The sequence below is a fragment of the Prionailurus viverrinus genome, chromosome B3, assembly GCF_022837055.1.
Source record: "Prionailurus viverrinus isolate Anna chromosome B3, UM_Priviv_1.0, whole genome shotgun sequence".
NCBI lineage: Eukaryota > Metazoa > Chordata > Mammalia > Carnivora > Felidae > Prionailurus > Prionailurus viverrinus.
In genome coordinates, this window is record NC_062566.1 from 143,805,174 (window position 1) to 143,825,451 (window position 20,278).

General features: G+C 41.4%; 1 long non-coding RNA gene and 1 gene segment (V, D, J or C); one reads left to right on the forward strand and one right to left on the reverse strand.

The window, feature by feature from the left end:
* Window positions 1–5,794: 5,794 nt before the first annotated feature.
* The window catches only part of LOC125168496 (immunoglobulin heavy variable 3-23-like), a 136,829-nt gene continuing 122,345 nt past the window's right edge, over window positions 5,795–20,278 (reverse strand). The window contains 3 exon segments of the V gene segment in view: window positions 5,795–5,806; window positions 16,495–16,504; window positions 16,906–16,909. Of these exon segments, the coding sequence occupies window positions 16,497–16,504; window positions 16,906–16,909 (12 nt within the window).
* Window positions 12,811–20,278, forward strand: part of LOC125168522 (uncharacterized) — a 51,542-nt gene continuing 44,074 nt past the window's right edge. For both annotated transcript variants that reach the window (XR_007153176.1, XR_007153177.1), the window contains exons 1-2: window positions 12,811–12,821; window positions 13,067–13,069. This is a non-coding gene — a long non-coding RNA (uncharacterized LOC125168522). The remainder of the gene's footprint in view (window positions 12,822–13,066; window positions 13,070–20,278) is intronic.

Consider the following 20,278-nt stretch of genomic DNA (forward strand, 5'->3'; position numbering starts at 1 on the left):
TAGGTAATTTAAATTATTCTGGGAATTTATCCATTTCTTCCAGATTGCCCAATTTGTTGGCATATAAATCTCCAAATTATTTTCTCATAGTTGTATTTCTGTGGTGTCAGTCACGATGTCTCCTCAAATTCTATTTCCTTTCGTCCTTTCTCTTTTGTTTTTGCCAAGTCTGCCCATGGGTTTATCATTTTTATTTATTCTTACAAAAACCAACTTATAGTTTCATTCATCTGTTCTACTGTTGTTCTTTCTTTCTGTATCATTTATTTCTGCTCTAATCTTTTTTGTTTACCTGTTCCTGCTGGCTTTAGCGTTCATTTGTTGTTCTTTTTCTAGCTCCTTTAGTTGTAAAGTGGTTGTGTGTTTGAGACCTTTCTTCTTTCTTGAGTTTGGCCTGTACTGCTATATATTTCACTCTTCCATCAACTTTGCTGCATCCAGATGGTTTGGAACTGGCATGTTTTCATTTTCATTTGCTTCCATGTATTTTTTATTGCTTCTATAATTTCCTGAAAGTCTCATTCAGCTTTTACTACGATGTTCTTTAACCTAATGTATTGGTGGTGTTGCCCAAACTTTTCTTGAGGTCGACTTCAAGTTTCATAGTGTTGTGGTTTGAAAATATGCATGGGATGATCTCAGTCTTTTTGTACTTGTAGAGAGTTGATTTGTGACATAGTATGTGGTCTGTTCTGGAGAATGTTCCATGCGCACTCAAAAAGAATGTGTATTCTGGTGCTTTAGCATGGAATGTTGTGAATATATCTGTTAAATCCACTCAGTTCATGTGTCTTTCAAAGCCATTGTTTCCTTATTGATTTTCAGCTTAGATAGTCTTTCCATTGTTGTAAGTGGAGTGTTAACGTTCTCTATTACTACTATTGTCTATTATCAATGAGTTTCTTTATGTTTCTTAGTAATTGAGTTATATATTTCAGTGCTTACATTTTTGGGGTATAAATATTTAAAGCTTCAGATCTTCTTGTTGGATAGACCCCTTTATGATGATATACTGCCTTCCTGATCTCTTGTAACAAACTTTGGTTTGAAAACTAGTTAGTGTGATATGAGTGTGGTACTACAACTTTCTTTTGACGTTCATTAGCATGATAAATTGTTCACCCTCCCCTCACTTTCAATCTACAGGTGTTTTAGGTTGAAAATGAGTCAATCGTATTCAGTGTATAGAAGGATCTTGTATTTGTTTTTATCCATTCTGGTATCCTATGTCTTTTGATTGGAGCATTTTGTCCATTTACATTCACAGTAATTATTGATAGATATAAACTTAGTGCCATAGTGTTACCTCCAAAGTCATTGTTTCTGGAGATTTTCTCTGTGTATTTCCAGTCTTTGTTACTTTTAGTCTTCCTTTCCCAGTCAAAGGGTCCCCTTACTTTCTCGCAGGGCTGATTTAGAGCCATGAACTCCTTTGGTTTTATTTGTCTGGGAAATTCTATCACTCCTTGTATCTGAATGACTGCCTTACTGGAGAAAGTATTCTTAGCTGCATAATTTTCAAATGCGCATGTTGAGGATATGATGCCACTCCCTCCTTGCATGAAGGTTTCTGTAGAGACATCTACCATAGTTTTTTTTTAATCTTCCCTTGTTAGTTAGCAACTTCTTTTGTGTTGATGCTTTTATGGTTTTTCTTTATCTGGATATTTTGCCATTTTCCTATGATATGTCTCAGTGTTGGCCTGCTTTTTATTTTATTTTTTATTTTAATGGGTGTTCTCTTTGCCTCCTAGATGTGGATGTCTGTTTCCTTCCCCAGCTTGTGGAAATTTTCACTATAATTCACTCAGCTAAAATGTATCTCCCCTTTTCTCCCTCTTATTCTTTTGTGGCTCCTTTGAAAAGAATGTGTTTACAGTTTATGAAGTTGCTGATTTTCCTAAGTGTACGTTTGTGATGCAATATTTGAAATATCCTTTCCTTCCAACTTCATTTCCCCCATAATTTTATCTTCTATGTCCCTTCCTCATTCATCTGCTTCTTTCAGCCTTGAGGTCATTATATCCAATCAGTTTCACATGTCGGTTACAACATTTAAAATTTCATCCTGACTAGTTTTTAGGTCTTTTCTGTTTGCAATAAGGGTATCCCTCATGTCTCATATATTTTCCTCAAGCACAGCTAGTATCCTTATGATACATTTTTGAAAATCCTGTTTCATTATGAGAGTTTTTAGAAATTCTGTTTGAGGCACTTTATGTGTTTTAATTATATCCCTCACAATGAGCTTTTATCATTTTTTCTTTTAGGATGAATTCCTCCATCATGTTGTTGTCTATGTCTCTGCCTTCTTAAATATTTTAGAAAATCCTGTTATCTTTTCTGCTTCTAGAAAGTGTTTACATACTTTCTAGAGAAGTGTTCACATACTGTCCAGGGCCTGACACTTCATGAAGCATTTGTTTTATGTTCCGTGGCACTGTGCTGTCGTGTTTTCGCTGCTCTGTCCCTCAGGACAGTCCTCTGCAGATTTTCTCCTTGCCTCCAGTGGGGAGTGTTGGACCTTGTGCCCAGTGTTGTGAGTTTTAACTAGGTGAGTTTGGTCTGCTTGTTAAAAGAGGCTAATTCCTATCTCCCCTCGAGGTGAGGATATGCCTCACTGTATGATCAGCTGACTTGGTTCGTGTGGGGGTTTACGGTGGTCTTTGGAGGAAGGGGTGCAGTGGTGGTCTGGTTGCCAGGCAGTCTTTCCTAGTAAGCAAGCACTTGATGGGGGCTGGAGTAGGTGGAGCTTGGTGTTAGTGGCTCAGCTTCCACTGGGGATCCTGTGCTGCTGAGTGAAATCTGTCCATGCTGATTGGTGGGAGGAAATATTGGCATCAGCTCCCTCTCTAGTCCCAGGAGTTGGAGTTCCCAGCCTCCCCTTTTCCGGAAGCCCTCACACAGAGAGAACACTTGTGGGTCCCAGGCTTCCGTCAGAATTGCTTTCACCCTGTCTGCGTCCAAGCCATTGGCCCATCTGGTGGCACAGGGCTCTTATGTTTTATCTCAGGAGCTCTAGCTGGGTTTGAAAACTCCAAATTGTGTGAACTCAATATTACAGGGACCCCACTGATCCTCTGGGAGAGGGTCTTGATGTGCTGTGCCTGGAGCTGGTTTACCCCGGATGGGCAGTTGCATGAACACTAGGGGCTTGGAGTACATGGTGAAGAACAACCAGAAGGCAGTGTCCAGCTAGCTGCTCTCAGAAGAGGCTCCTGTGCTAATGATCAGGGAATTTTAATGGTTCCTGTTAGCTCTCCTGTCCTATGAGAGGCAATGCTCCGTCTCCCACATGCACTCCACGAAGGGAATTGTCTCTCCCCATGCGACCCAGGGGATACTCAGACCACAGTTCCCCTTATGGGCCTCTGCCCTCCTCCACAGGAGCACTGCTGTGCCCACCAGGCTCCACCCCAATGATGGGATCGACTTTTAAATCTTCAGTCTTTGAGCTCCACGTTTATAGGAGATTGACTTGTCATGATTAACTTCATGGGTTATCTTGACTGCATCCTGGGTGCCCAGATTCACCACGGTTTCTGTGGATGTCTGTGATGTGTTCCAGAAGAGATTGGCATTTCCATCCATGGTTTCTTTCTGCTTGGGCACCACCCATTCCATTAAGTTTGTGAATAGAATCTGATGCAGATGGAGGACGAATTCCCTCATTTTTACTTCCCATGTGCTTGTTTGAATTGGAATATTGGTCTCCTCCGGCCCTTTTTCTGAGAGTTACATCATCAGCTTTCCACGTTCTGAGACTAGACACTAGTCAGAATCAGACAAGAATTACATCACTGGTTTTCCTGGGTCTTCAGCTTGTGACAGTAGATCATGGGAATTCTCAACATATTTAGTTATGGAAACCAATGACATTTGGGTTCTGTTCCTCAGGGGAGTCTTGACTAATACATGGAGATTGTTTGTCTCTCTTTTAGAGTAATTGAATAAATCTGTAGCTCATTTAAAGTCCTGAGTAGCAAAGGGCTATGAAGAAAGTGTCACGTTGTTTGACTGGGACAAGGTCTGGATGAGGATGAGGAGGAGGTGTGGGATCCTGTGGTCCTGGCTGCACAGGGAGCGCATCTGGGAATCCTGTAAAGGTGCAGCTGTTGTGCCTCAGGAAATCTGTAATTCACTCATGTTGAGGGACCGGTGTAAGCAAGTGCAAACAACTGTGTCGTGTGCATGTTAGTCTAGTTTCCCTATGACAATCCAGTTGCTAATTCAGAGAGTTAATAGGTAAACACAGAGTCATATAACCAGGGAGGCTCCCTGGGGAAACTGCTGTGTGGAGAAGAAGCCCCAGACCCTGACAGGAAACCTGCCTGTAACCTCCATCTGCACCTGCTCCTGGGAACACAAACCAGAATTGTGCATAGTATGCGCCCCCTGGTGGTGCTGATCCCCTCCAGCAGGGAGGTTTGTGTCTGGGTTCGCAGTGATGTCCCCTCACTGTGCCTCTAGCACAGTAATATGTGGCCGTGTCCTCGGTCTTGAGGCTGTTCATCTGCAGATACAGCGTGTTCTTGGCGTTGTCTCTGGAGATGGTGAATCGGCCTTTCACGGAGTCTGGGTAGTATGTGCCACTTCCATCATAATTAATATATGCGACCCACTGCAGCCCCTTCCCTGGAGCCTGTCGGACCCAGCTCATTCCATAGCTACTGAAGGTGACTCCAGAGGCCACACAGGTGAGTCTCAGGGACCCCCCAGGCTTCACCAGGCCTCCCCCAGACTCCACCAGCTGCTCGTCACACTGGACACCTGCAGACACAAGACATGTTGGTCAGGAAAGTATCACACATCCACTGTTTCACTCATATCCATTCACAGACTCAGTGTCCCTCGTTCATCATGAATTACCTTTTAAAAGAGCAACCAGGAACACCCAGCCAAGCACAAACTCCATGGTGAGGTGTGTGTGTTCTGTGCTGATCACAGAATGGGAACACCTGGGACTCCTGGGGCTGGGGCTTGTCTCCCAGCTGCACGGTCGGGCTGGGTTGGTTTTATCAGCACAGAGAGGGCTTCATTTGCATGTCCTCTGACATATATATCAATCTCCAGACTTAGATTTGATTCTGTAAAAGTGAATGACAGGGTAGGGACGCACTTCAATGTTAGTTTGTGTGGAATGGTGTGTGACAATATGAAGAATTCTTTTTTTTTTTTTCAGTTTTGGTTTTTTACCTTTATTAATGGAGGCTTTGGCATAATCTTTAAGAAATATTTACCCCAACATCATGATCGCGCATTGTTTTCTCTTACAGTATTTTAATTTTTAAATTTTTAATTAGTATTTATTTTTAGTTTTAAAAATTAACATCCAAATTCGTTAGCATATAGTGCAACAATGATTTCAGGAGTAGATTCCTTAGTGCCCCTTACCAGTTTAGCCCATCCCCCTTCCACAACCCCTCCAGTAGCCCTCTGTTTGTTCTCCATATCTATGAGTCTCTTATGCTCTGTCCCCTCCATGTTTTCATGTTATTTTTGTTTGCCTTCCCTTATGTTCATCTGTTTTGTCTCTTAAAGTCCTCATTTGAGTGAAGTCATATGAGTTTTGTCTTTCTCTGACTGACTCATTTCACTTAGCATAATACCCTGTAGTTCCATCCACATAGTTGCAAATGGCAAGATTTCACTCTTTTTGATTGCCGAGTAATACTCCATTGTATATATTTACCACTTCTTTATCCATTCATCCATCGATGGACATTTGGCTCTTTCCATACTTTGCCTATTGTTGATAGTGCTGCTATAAACATGGGGGTGCATGTGTCCCTTTGAAACAGAACACCTGTGTCCCGTGGATAAATGCCTAGTAGTGCAATTGCTGGGTCATAGAGGAGTTCTATTTTTAGTTTTTTGAGGAATCTCCATACAGTTTTCCAGAGTGGCTGAACCAACTTGCATTGCCCCCCAAAATGCAAAAGAGATCCTCTCTCTGCATCCTCGCCAAAATCTGTTGTTGCCTGAGTTGTTAAGGTAGCCATTCTGTCAGGTGTCAGGTGGTATCTCATTAGGGTTTTGATTGCCATTTCCCTGATGATGAGTGATGTGGAGCATTTTTTCATGTGTCGATTGGCCATCTGGATGTCTTCTTTGGAGAAGTGTCTATTCATGTCTTTTGCCCATTTCATCACTGGATTGTGTTTTGGGTGTTTAGTTTGATAAATTCTTTATAGATTTTGGATACTAACTCTTTATGTGAGATGTCATTTGCAAATATCTTCTCCCATTCTGTCAGTTGAATTTTAGTTTTGCTGATTGTTGCCTTAACTATGCAGAAACTTTTGATTTTGATGAGGTCCCAGTAGTTCATTTTTGCTTTTCTTTCCCTTGCCTGTTGGGACGTGTTGAGTAGGAAGTTGGTGTGGCCAAGATCAAAGAATTTTTTGCCTGCTTTCTGCTCGAGGATTTTGATGGCTTCCTGACTTACATTGAGGTCTTTCATCCATTTTGAGTTTATTTTTGTGTATGGTGTAAGAAAGTGGTCCAGGTTCATTCTTCTGCATGTCGCTGTCCAGTTTTCCCAGCACCACTTGCTGAAGACACTGTCTTTATTCCATTGGATAGTCTTCCCTGCTTTGTCAAAGATTAGTTGGCCATACATTTGTGGGTCCATTTCTGAATTGTGTATTCTATTCCATTGATCTGAGTGTCTGTTCTTGTTTTTTTTTTTTTGGCATTTATTTATTAGTTTTCAGAGACAGAGACAGAGACAGAGCATGAGTGGGGGAGAGTCAGAGAGAGAGGAAGACACAGAATTCCAAGCAGGCTTCAGGCTCTGAGCTGTCAGCACACAGCCTGATGTGGGACTCTAACTCACGAACTGCCAGATCGTGACCTGAGTCAAAGTCAGATGCTTAACAGCCTGATCCACTCAGATGCCCCTGAGTGTCTGTTCTTGTGCCAGTACCATACTGTCTTGATGATTACAGCTTTGAAGTATGCCTTGAAGTCTGGGATTGTGATGCCTCCTGCTTTGGATTTCTTTTTCAAGATTTCTTTGGCTATTCAGTGGCTTTTCTGGTTCCATACAAATTTTGGGATTATTTTTTCTAGCTCTGTGACGAATGCTGGTGTCACTTTGATCGGGATTGCATTGAATATGTAGATTGCTTTTGGTACTATTGGCATTTTAACAATATTTGTTCTTCCTATTCAGGAGCATGGAATCTTTTTCCATATTTTGTCTTCTTCAATTTCTTTTATAAGATTTGTATAGATTTCAGTGTAAAGATTTTTCACCTCTTCGGTTAGATTTATTCCTGGGTGTTTTATGGGTTTTGGTGCTACTGTAAATGGGATAGATTCCTTGATTTCTCTTTCTGTTGCTTCATTGTTGGTGTAGGAATGCAACTGATTTCTCTGCGTTGATTTTATATCCTTCCACTTGGCTGAATTCACGAATCAATTCTAGCAGTTTTTTGGTGGGGTCTTCTGGGTTTTCCATATAGAGTATCATGTCATCTGTGAAGAGTGAAAGTTTGACCGCCTCCTGGCCGATTTGGATGCCTTTTTTTTCTTTGTGTTGTCTGATTGCAGTGGCTAAGACTTCCAATACTATGTTGAATAACAGTGGCGAGAGTGGACATCCCTGTCTTGTTCCTGACCTTAGGGAGAGAGCTCTCAGTTTTTCCCCATTGAGGATGATATTAGCATTGGGTCGTTCATAGATGGCTTTTATGATCTCGAGGTATGGTCCTTCTATCCCTACTTTCTTGAGGGTTTTTATCAAGAAAGGATGTTGTATTTTGTCAAATGCTTTCTCTGCATCTATGGAGAGGATCATCTGGTTCCTGTCCTTTCTTTTAGTGATGTGATGAATCACGTATAGATATTGAGCCAGCCCTGCATCCCAGGTATAAATCCCACTTGGTCGTGGTGAATAATTTTTTTAAAAAACGTTTATTTATTTTTGAGACAGAGAGAGACAGAGCATGAACAGGGGAGGGGCAGAGAGAGAGGGAGACACAGAATCTGAAACAGGCTCCGGGCTCTGAGCAGTCAGCACAGAGCCCGATGCGGGGCTCGAACTCACAGACCATGAGATCATGACCTGAGCCGAAGTCGGACGCTTAACCGACCAAGCCACCCAGGCGCCCCATGGTGAATAATTTTTTAATGTATTATTGTTTCTGGTTGGATAATATCTTGTTGAGGATTTTTGCATCCATGTTCATCAGGGAAATTGGTGTATAGTTCTCTTTTTCAGTGTTGTCTCTGTCTGGTTTTGGAATCAAGGTAATGCTGGCTTCATAGAAAGAGTTTGGAAGTTTTCCTCCCGTTTCTATTTTTTGGAACACTTTCAAGAAAATAGGTGTTAACTCTTCCTTAAATGTTTGGTAGAATTCCCCTGGAAAGCCATCTGGTCCTGGACTGTTGTCTTTTAGCAGATTTTTGATTACTAATTCGATTTCCTTACTGGTTAGGGGTCTGTTCAAATTTTCTATTTCTTCCTGTTTCAGTTTTGGTAGTGTATATGTTTCTAGAAATTTGTCCATTTCTTCCAGATTGCCCATTTTATTGGCATATAATTGCTCATAACATTCTCTTATTACTGTTTTTATTTCTGTTGTGTTGGTTGTGATCTCTCCTCTGTAATTCTTGATTTTATTTATTTGGGTCCTTTCCTTTTTCTTTTTGATCAAACTGAAAAGTGGTTTATCAATTTTGTTAATTCTTTCAAAGAACAGCTTTTAGTTTCATTGACCTGTTCTACTGTGTTTTGGTTTCGATAGCACTAATTTCTGCTCTGATCTTTATTATTTCCTGCCTTCTGCTGGTTTTGGGTTTTATTTGCTGTTCCTTTTCCAGCTCTTTAGTCATAAGGTTAGGTTGTGTATCTGAGATCTTTCTTCCTTCTTTACGAAGGCCTGGATTGCTATATACTTTCCTCTTATGACCGCCTTTGCTGCATCCTAGAGGTTTGCGTTGTGGTGTTATCATTTTCGTTGACTTCCATATACTTTTAATTTCTTCTTTAACTGCTTGGTTAGCCCATACATTCTTTAGTAGGTTCTTCAGTCTCTAATTATTTGTTACCTTTCCAAATTTTTTCTTGTGGTTGATTTTGAGTTCATGGCATTGTGGTCTGAAAATATGCATGGTATGATCTCGATATTTTTGTAGTTACTTAGGGCTGATTTGTGTCCCAGTATATGGTCTATTCTGGAGAAAGTTCCATGCGCACTGGAGAAGAGTGCATATTCTGTTGCTTTAGGATGAAATGTTGTGAATATATTTGTTAAGTCCTTCTGGTCCAGTGTGTCATTGAAAGCCATTGTTTTCTTGTTGATTTTTTGATCAGGTGATCTGTTCATTGTTGTGAGTGGGGTGTTGAACTATCCTATTATTATGGTATTCTTATCAATGAGTTTCTTTTTTTTTTTAATTTTTTTTTCAACATTTTTATTTATTTTTGGGACAGAGAGAGACAGAGCATGAACGGGAGAGGGGCAGAGAGAGAGGGAGACACAGAATCGGAAACAGGCTCCAGGCTCCGAGCCATCAGCCCAGAGCCTGACGCGGGGCTCGAACTCCCCGACCGTGAGATTGTGACCCGGCTGAAGTCGGACGCTTAACCGACTGCGCCACCCAGGCGCCCCAATGAGTTTCTTTATGTTTGTGATTAATTGATTTCTATATTTGGGTGCTCTCACAATTGGCGCATAAATGTTTACAATCGTTAGGTCTTCTTGGTGGGTAGACCCTTTGATTATGAAGGATATAATGCCATTCTGCATCTCTTGATGCAGTCTTTATTTTAAAGTCTAGATTGTCTGATATCAGTATGGCTACTCCGGCTTTCTTTTGTTGAACACTAGCATGATAGATGGTTCTCCATCTCCTCATTTTCAATCTGGAGGCGTCTTTAGGTCTAAAGTGGGTCTCTTGTAAAAAGCATATAGATGGATCTTGTTTTCTTCTCCATTCTGTTACCCTATGTCTTTCAATTGGGGCATTGAGTCCATTGACGTTTAGAGTGAGTCCTGAAAGATAGGAGTTTATTGCTATTATGATTCTTGTAGAGTTGGAGTTTATGGTGGTGTTCTTTGGTCTTTCTAATCTTTGTTGATTTTGGTATTTATGTATTTATTTATACAGATATATTTTCATCTTTCCTCCCCTCAGAGAGTCTCCCTTAAAATTTCTTGCAGGGCTGTTTAGTGGTCACAAACTCATTTAATTTTTGTTTGTATGGGAATCTTTTTATCTCACCCTCTATTTTGAATGACAGCCTTGCTGGATACAGAATTCTTGGCTGCATATTTTTCTGATTTAACACACTGAATACATCCCACCACTCCTTTCTGGCCTGCCAAGTTTCTGTGGATAGGTCTGCTAAACCTGATCTGTCTTCCCATGTAAGTTATGGAGTTAGTTTCCCTGTTGGTTTTATGATTCTCTCCTGCCTGAGTACTTTGTCAATTTGACTATGATGTGCCTTGTTGATGGTCTGTTTTGGTTGAATCTAATGGGAGTCCTCCGTGCTTCCTGGATTTTGATGTCTGTGTCTTTGCCCAGGTTAGGAAAGTTTTCCGCTATGATTTGCTCACATAACCCTTCCACCCCTATTTCTCTCTTCCACTTCTGGGACCCCTATGATTCTCATGTTGTTCCTTTTTAATGAGTCACTGATTTCTCTGATTCTTAAATCTTGCTCTTTTGCCTTAATCTCCCTCTTTTTTTCTGCTTCATTATGCTCTATAAGGTTATCCTCTCTAACACTGATTCTCTGTTCTGCCTCATCCATCCATGCCACCTCTGCATGTATCCATGATTGCACCTCAGTTATAGCATTTTAAATTTCATCCTGGCTATATTTTACTTCTTTTATCTCTGCAGAAAGGGATTCTAATCTATTTTTGGCTGCAGCTAGTATTCTTATTATTGTGATTTTAAATTCTGGTTCAGACATCTTGCTTGTATCTGTGTTGGTTAAATCCCTGGCTGTCGTTTCTTCGTGATCTTTATTTTCGGGTGAATTCATTCGTTTTGTCATTTTGAAGGGAGAAAAGGTATTAATGAGGTCGCAAAATTGAAATAAAAAGATAAATTTGCAAAACTATTAAAATTAAAAATTAAACACACACACACACACAAATTGAATGGGATATGCTAGATCCTAGGTGTGTTTTGTTCTGGGTGTTGAAAGTGGTTTGACAGATTAGAGAAAAAAATGGGAGGGAGAGAAAAAAAAGGAAATAATTTGAGAATTTGAAAAAATGAATACACTGAAGTAGACCAAAATGAGATGATGGGAGTAAAATAGAGTTTGAAAAAATATACAGAAAAGTAAAGAATACAGTAGAAAAAATAAAGAAAAATATTTTTAATAAAAATTAAAAATAAATGTGATGTTTTTCTTTTTCTGTATTCTAGAAATAAGAGAGGAAACAAAAAAGAGAAAAAAGATACAAAAAGGAAAAAAAGGAAATCATTTGTAAATTCAAAAAGTGAATACACCGTAGAAGACTAAAATAAAATGATGGAAGTAAAATAGAATTTGAAAAAATTTACATAAAAGCAATCAATATAGTAAAAAATTAAGGAAAAATATTTTTAATAGAAATTGAAAGTAAAATGAAGTTTTTCTCATTCTGCATTCCAGAAAAACTACAGTAACGAAGAAAGAAGATAAAAAAGAAAAAGAAAGAAAAAATAAAAAGGAAACTGTTTGGAAATTTCAAAATGGGAATACACTGAAGTAGAGTAAAATAAAATAATGGAAGTAAAATAGAATTTGAAAAAAAATTACAGAAATGTAAAAAAATAGTAGTAAAAATTAAAGAAAAATATTTTTAATAATAATTGATAATAAAAATAATTTTTTTCTCTTTCTGCATTCAAGAAACAGAAAAGTGTAAAAGAGAAAAAGAAAAAAAAGAAAGAAAATTGACTAGATGAACCTGCTAACAGATTGAAGTAGGACTGAAATTACTTCGTTGTCCCCTAGATGTCAGTCTATGTAGCTCTTTATAGTCCATAAAGTAAGCGGCAGTGAGACTTGTGTTCATGAAGAGCCAAGTTGGCCCAGTTGGGCGGGGCTCAGTGTAATGGCTCTGCTCTCCACGAGATGGCGCTTTTAGGCTCCTGGGGTGGATTGTTGCGGTGCTTGTAGGTGCCAATGCACATGCGCAGGAGAGGTGAAAATGGCGCCACCCAGGTACCCAGTCTGTTCTCCTGGATCAGCAATTGTGCACACATCCTCTGTCTTCAGCCCTTCTCCACTCCTCGCTCCTTCACTCTCTATGACCCAGCCCCAGGCCACACCTCTCTCCCAAGTTTTGTCACAGACGCGGCTGTTTTCCCCGGTCCCTTACGTCCAAAGGACCATGGCTGTGACCTGTTCTGCCCCTCTGTGGGAGAGTCTCACCAAGCAATGGCCGAATGAGCAATGGCCGAATATCAGCTGCACCTAGGAACGCTTGCTGGACCCTGTTGTTGTCGTTGGCCCAAGACTGTGGCCAGGTACCAGCCCGTCCCAGAAAAAGTTCGCAAGAGAGTGTAGCAGTAGCGTTTCATGGATTATGGAAAATCACAACACACGTCTGGCACCAGGCTTCACCCTAAACGACCTTGTTCCAGCTCCAGCAAATGTGGCCGTTTTCCGGGGTCTGCTGGGACCAGATGGCTTTGGCAGTCTCCTCCAAATGTCCTTCCAGCAGTGCAACTGCCTCTCCCCGTGTGGCCTGAGAACATCCCGGACCCCACTCTGTTCCTGGGATTCTCCCTTCCCACCAGAGCACCTCCAGGTATCGAGCTGTGGAGTTGCAGCCTTTGCTCTCCCCTTGTTTATAGTCTTAGTGGAATTTACCTACTCTCCTTTCTCCTTTCTCCCTTTTTAGTTTAGTCCCTGTGGCTGTTTCCAGTTTTCCACGTTCTCTCCAGCTGCTTTTGGGGAGGGGTGCTTTTCCTTTATTCTCCCCCACTCCCCAGTCTCCGACCTCTCTCCGGCTGCAAAAGCACCTCCCTTCCTGCAGCTTCTTGCTCCCCAAGGTCCCCTCTCCACACCACGTACTTGTTGAATTCTGTGGTTCAGGTTTTAAAGATTGTCGTGTTAATCCTCAATCAGTTTTCTAGGTGTGTAGTATGGTTTAGTGTTGGTCTGGCTGTATTTCATGGACACGAGACACACGAAAATCTTCCACGTTGTTCTGCCATCTTGTGTCCTCCCCCATTGACTGCCTTATTTTCAATTGAACATTTGAGGATATCATGCCACTCCCTTCTTTCCTGCAGGTTTCTGTGGACACCTCTGCCATAATCTTTTTTTATCTTCCCATATTCGTTAGCAAACTCTTCTGTCTTCATGCTTATAGGGTTTTTTTTAATCTGTGTATTTTGTGAATTTTACTGTTATGTCTCAGAGTCGGCCTGCTTTTTTTTTTTTAATTTTAGTGGGAGTTCTCTGTGACTCATAGATGTGGACGTCTGTTTCCTTTACCATTTAGTGGAAATTTTCCACTGTAATGCATTCAGATAAAACTTCTCCCCTTTTTTCTCCCTCTTCTTCTTCTTCTGGGACTCCTTAGAAAAGAATTTTATTACACTTTATGGAGTTGCTGATTCCCTAAGTATACGTTTGTGATCCACTATTTTAAATTTCCTCTTCTTTCCTGCTTCATTTCTCACAAAATTTTAACTTCCATGTCACTTACTCATTCATCTGCTTCTTTCTGCCTTGAGTTCATTATATCCAATCAGGTTCACATCTCAGTTACAGCATTTTAAAAGTTTCAGCCTGACCTGGTTTTAGGTCTTTTCCACTTGTAGTCAGGGTATCCTCATGTCTTCTAGACTTTCTCAAGCACAGCTAGTATTCTTATGATAGTTTTTAAAAGTTCTGTTTCCTTATGATAGGTATTAAATTCTGTTTGAGGCTTATTATTTATATGTGTTTTAATTATATCCCTGGCAATGTCCTTTTATGTTTTTTTCTTTTGGAATGAATTCCTCCATCACTCTATGTCCATGTCTCCACTTTCTTAAGTGTTTTAGGAAAATCCTGTTATGTTTTCTGCTTCTAGAGTAGTGTCTTTTTTTCAGAAATGATTACATACTGTTGACGACCTGACATTATGGAAGCATTTCTTGAATGTTCTGTGTGCACTGTGCTGTCATGTATTGGCTGCTCTGTCCTCAGGTCAGTCCTCTGCAGAGTTCTCCTTGCCTCCAGGGGACAGTTTTTCAACTTTGTCCATAGTGTTGTGATTTTTAACTAGGTGAGTTTGGTCTCCTTATTAAAAGAGGCTAATTCCTATTTCCCCTAGAGGTGAAGCTATGCCTCACTATATGGTCAGTAGACTTGGTGCCTGTGGGGGTATAAGGTGGTCTTTGGAAGGAAGGGTGCAATGGTGGTCTGGGTTCTAGGCACTTGTTCCCTAGTAAGGAAGCACCTGAGGAAGGAAAGGTGGGCATGTCTTGGTGTCAGTGGCTCAGTATCTACTGGGGGGCGTTGTGCTGCTCACTGAATTCTGTCCATGATAATTGGTGGGAGGAATATTGGCATCAGCTCCTTCTCTAGTCCCTGTAGTTGGAGTTTCCAGCCACCCCTGTTCAAGAAGCCCTCATATAGAGAGAACAATCTGTACTCATGGGTCCCAGGCTTCCTTCAGAACCCAGCCTTCACCCTGCCTTTGTCCAATCCATTGGCACACCTGGCAGCTCAGGGCTCTTATGTTTTATCTCAGGAGCTATAGCTGGGTTTGAATACACCAAATAGTTGAACTCAATGTGAAAGAGACCCCACTGATCCTCTGGGACAGTGTCTTGCTGTGATGTGGTTGGAGCTGGTTATCCCAGAAGGGCAGTTGCATGAACACTAGGGGCTTGGAGTTCATGGTGAGGAAGAACAAGAAGGGAGCGTTCAGTTAGCTGCTCTCAGCAGAGGCTCCTATGCTAATGACCAGGGAAGTGCAATGGTGCCTGTCAGCTCTCCTGCCGCATGAGAGGCAATGCCCTGTCACCCAAAGGCACTCCAAGAAGGTAACTGTTTCACCGGAATGACCCAGGGGATCCTCAAACCGCAGCAGTCCCTATGGGCCTCGGGGCTCCTTCTCCACAGAAGCACTGCTATGTCCACCAGGCTCCACCCCAGTGATGGCATGGACTTCTAAATCTTCAGTTTTTGAACTCGACATTTACAGCAGGTTGACTTGTCATGATTACCTTTATGTGTCATCTTGACTGCATCATGGGTGTCCAGATTCATGACTGTTTCTGTGTATGTCTGTGATGAGTTTCCAGAAGAGATTGGCATTTCCATCCATGGTTTCTTTCTGCCTGGGCATCACCCATTCCATCATAGTTCTGAGTAGAATCCGATGCAGAGGGAGGAAGAATTCCCTCATTTTTACTTCCCATGTGCTTGTTTGAACTGGAACATTGGTCTCCTCCTTCCCTTGTTCTTAGAGTTACATCATAGGCTCTGCAGGTTCTGAGACTAGACACTAGTTCAGAATCAGGCGAGAATTATACCACTGGTTTTCCTGGCTCCCCAACTTGTGACAGTAGATCATGGGACTTCTCAACATATTTTGTCATGGAAACCAATGTGCTTTGGGTTCTGTTGCTCGAGGGAATCCTGACTAATACATACAGATGATTTATCTCTTGTTTAGAGGAATTGAATAAAGCTGTAGCTCATTTAAAGTCCTGAATAGCAAAGTGCCATGAAAGAAGTGTCACGTTGTTTGATTGGGACAAGGGCTGGGTGAAGATAATGGGGAGCTGTGGGAGCTTGTGGTCCTGGCTGCACAGGGAGTGCATCTGGGACTCATGTAAATGTTCAGCTATTGTGCCTCAGGAAATCTGCAATTCACTCATACTGAGTGATAGGAGTAAGCAATGCGAACAACTGTTTCTTTGTGCATGGTAGGGTAGTTTTCCTATGACAACACAGTTGTTAATTCAGAGAGTTAATAGATAAACTCAGAATCCTGTGACCAGAGAGGCTCCCTGGAGAAACTGCTGTGTGGACAGGAAGCCCCGGACCCTGAGAGGAAACCTGCCTGTAACCTCCATCTGCAGCTGCTCCTGGCAACACAAAGCAGAATTGTGCATAGTGTGCGCCCCCTGGTGGTGCTGATCCCCTCCTGCAGGGAGGTTTGTGTCTGGGCTCCCAGCGAGGTCCCTCACCCTGTCTCTTGCACAGTAATATGTGGCCTTGTCCTCGGCCCGCAGGTTGTTCATCTGCAGATACAGCATGTTCTTGGAGTTGTCTCTGGAGATGGGGAATCGGCCTTTCATGGAGTCTGCGTAGTATGTGCTAACTCCACTACTAATTTCTGAGACCCACTGCAGCCCCTTTCCTGGAGCCTGGTGAACCCAGCTCATTCCATAGCTACTGAAGGTGAATCCAGAGGCTACACAGGTGAGTCTCAGGGACACCCCAGGCTGCACCAGGTCTCCCCCAGACTCCACCAGCTGCACGTCCCACTGGACACCTGCAGACATAAGACATCTTGGTCAGGAAACTGTCACACATCTACTGGTCTCACTCATATCCACTCACATACTCAGCGTCTCTCGTTCACCATGAATTACCTTTTAAAAGAGCAACCAGGAACACCCAGCCAAGCACAAACTCCATGGTGAGGTGTCTGTTCTGTCCTGATCAGAGAATGGGAACACCTGGGACTCCCGGGGCTGGGGCTCCTCTCCCTGCTGCAGGGTCTGGGATGGGCTGGTTTTATCACCATAGAGAGGACCCATTTTCATGTGCTCTGACATATATATGAAGCTCCAGTCTTAGATTTGATTCGTTAAAAGTGAACAACAGGGTTAGGGACGCACTTGTAGTTTAGTTTGTGTAGATGGTGCTGTGACAATTTGAATGATTGTATTCAGTAAGTACAAGTGTATTTGCCGTCCTGTGTGCATTTTTACAAGTCTTTCATCCACATCGATCATTTTCACTCTACAAGTATTTTGCATACTTTTTGAAGTTTAACCCAAAATACTTTATTCTGTGCCATTTTCCCTTCTACAATTTTGTTATTTCTTTTGCATGTATTTTCATGCTGGTGTGTAGAATCACAGGTGGTTAATTTTAATTATTTTCTTTGTTCATTGTGCATTCTGCTCTTTTCCTCATAAAAAAAAACCGGTTCTAATATTTTTTGTGGGATATCTAGGGTTTTGTTATGTTTGAGATCAATGTCACCTGCAAACAACTAATTTTCCTTCCTCCTTACTGATTTGAATGTCTTTTATTTTGTTTATTCCCCATTTTTTTCTGGTTACGTCTTCCAGTTGTTGAAGAAAGCTTTTCCCTTCTTTTCTTCTGGGATTTAGCCAGTGTAAGGATTCAATTGACATAAGACATATCTACAGGAGAGAATAAATTTCATTTTGTAAGTGCATGGCCTTCCTAATGATATGACAGCCAGAGAAAGGACAAAGCAGGTGGCACTTGTGATTTTCAGACAACAAAACATTGGATTTGGCAAGAGTTAAGTTTGGGGTATTATGTTAGTCACCAAGTAAGTAGGTTTGTTTGCATAGCCTTCTTGTCCCTGTGTTCCGTATTCTGGTGGTAATGATGGTTCTTCCCTCTTGGCACACGGGAGGGAGATTTATATCATTTTGTCAAGGGACGATGGCGAGTCTGAGTGTACTTGGACTATTTCTCAAGTGACTTTCACCCAAATAAGCAGTGTGACAAGATGACATAGTTTGAGGTGGCATATGTATTCTTCACATAACCATGGGGAATTCTTATGTTAGGGGTGACCATCATTGCCTGGCTCCTGATTTGACAGGAAAGCCTTCAGCATATTACCGTTCAATATGCTGTCAGGTGTGGGCTTTTCATAGTGGCCATGATCATGTGGAGGTAATTTCCTTCAGTTCCTTTTTAATTGGGTTCTTTTTAAATGATGAACATGTGTTGAATTTTGTCTAATGTTTTTTTTAAATCAATCAATGTTGTCTTTGATTCAGTCATTCCCTCTAGTAATGGAGGACATCAGATTTATGCATCTGTGTATGTTGAAGGATCCTTGCATCATCCCTGGAGTGAATCACCCGGGATTATGTTGTATGATCCTCTCAGTGTTCTGTTGAATTCAGTATGCTCAGATTTTGTGAAGGAATTTTGCATGTATGTTCATTTGAGATAGTGACCTGTATTTTCCCTTCTTCTGGTGTCCCTCTTTGGTTTGGTGTGAGAGCTCTGCTGTCCTCACAAATTTTATTTGGGAGTGCTGTTTTTTATCAGTGTTTTTTAATAGTTTGAGAAATATAGGCATTAATTCCTCTTTAAATACTTAGTAGAAGTTTTAATAAAGCCATGGAATCCTATGCAGATTTCTTGGAGGGTGAGGTTTTAGATAGAGAAATCTTATTAATGTTTCTTTTGTTCATTTTGTATTTTTCCATGAAACAGTCTTGGTGGACTACATTATGGCATAAAATGTGTCATTTGTTCTTGGTGATCTAATTGTTGGCCTATAAATACCTAAGTTTTTCTTTAATGATCCTTTTCATGTCTTTAGTTCAGTTATGTCTCATCTTTCAATTCTGATTGTATTTGTTTGAGTCTTCCCTATTTCCCTAGGCTACCTATTTGTTTCAAATTTAATTTTCCAAAAACAAATTTTATGTAATTGATTTGTTTTCTGTATTTGTGATAGTCTCTATTTTCTGTCTGCTTCATCTTTTTATGTTATTTTTATGTTTATCTTGTTATGTGATTAAAAATGCCAATGAGTTTTTTAAGGAATCTGAAAAATATACAATTCATATGAAAGCACACAACACATGGAAGCAACAAAACAATCATGACATCGAGAGAACCTGGAGACATCACACTTCTCTATTTCTAAAGATATTGCAGAGGTACTTTAATCACAACAGTGTGCTGCTGGCATCAAATGAGGCATTTAGGGCAGTGGAGCGCATTACGGAGCCCAGAAGTAGAAGTTTGCAGATGCAGTCAGCTAATCCTCCACGAGATGTCCAACAGTGCACAGTGGGGGTAGGATAGTGTCTCTTAAATATGGTGTTGACTAGGGGCACCTGTGTGGCTCGTTAAGTTAAGCATCCCACTTCCACTCAGGTAATGATCTCATGGTTGGTGGGTTCGAGCCTCACATCAGTCTCCTGCTGACAGCTCAGGGCCTGGATTCTGTTTCTGCCTCTATCTTTGTGCCTCCCTACTCATGATCTGTCTCTCTCCCTCAAAAACAAAATAAAAATTAAAAAATAGTACTGATATATACATGCAAAATAATAACATTTGGCCATAATCTTGCTTCATACATATACATCGACACAAAAAAAATCTCAAAATGGATGAAGGATTAAGAAGAACACTTGAACCTAAATGCCTTCAAAGAAAACATGAAAGATAAACGTGATGACATTCACTTGAGAATGATTGATTTGATATAAAAGCAAAGTCACAGAGAACAAAGCAGGCAAGGGGGACTACACCATACTAGAAAAGGGGCAAGCAAATATTTGCAGAGCTGGAAGGCAGTCTATGGGAGGGTAGACATTACAATAAAAAATATTGAAAAGGAGTTAATATCCAGAATGCAGGAGGGAGAATAAGGTGTTCATTTCCCTGCCATCAGACCACACCTCAAGCTTCCCCCTTTCCCTAATGGAGACCCACCTCAATTCAAACTGCTCCTCAGAGGATGAGTCTTAAAGACGTGCCCACTAGTGTCTGGGCCTCACATGCACAATAGGATGGATTGCTCCCAGTGCAGAGCCTGTGCTCAGGGGGCCTGAGAAAGGAACTGCCCCCACCCATCAGTAGCCAGATGCCCTGTCTTGCTGCAGAGGGAGGACCTGACCCTGTGATAGACTCTGTTACCGCAGGATGTTCTTGCTTTACCTCCTCACCGTGTAACACCCCGATCTTGTGAGTAAAGAAAGAACATAATTTGATTCAGAAGGCAAAGCTACTGATTTGTACAACGTAGGAACCATAAAGTCTTTAGTCATCTATTACCCCCCCCCCCCGCCCATCTTTTGTCCCTAACTGGGCTGCTGCTCATGCCTAAATTCCTGGTGATGAAGATGCATTACTGGAATGAACATCTCGACTTTCTTGTCAATGCCATTGCACTGTGATTCATAAGTTCTCTTTTCATGTATGCTTGGGGGAGGAACTAAGTTGGGCTCAATAGTACTCCAAGTTCTTGAAGCCAACTTACATTCTGTGCCTTCACCCAAGGCTGCACTCTTGTTTCGTATGTCCGTGACTTGTCACTCAATACCAAAGGAATCAGGGTGCCCTTGCAGACTC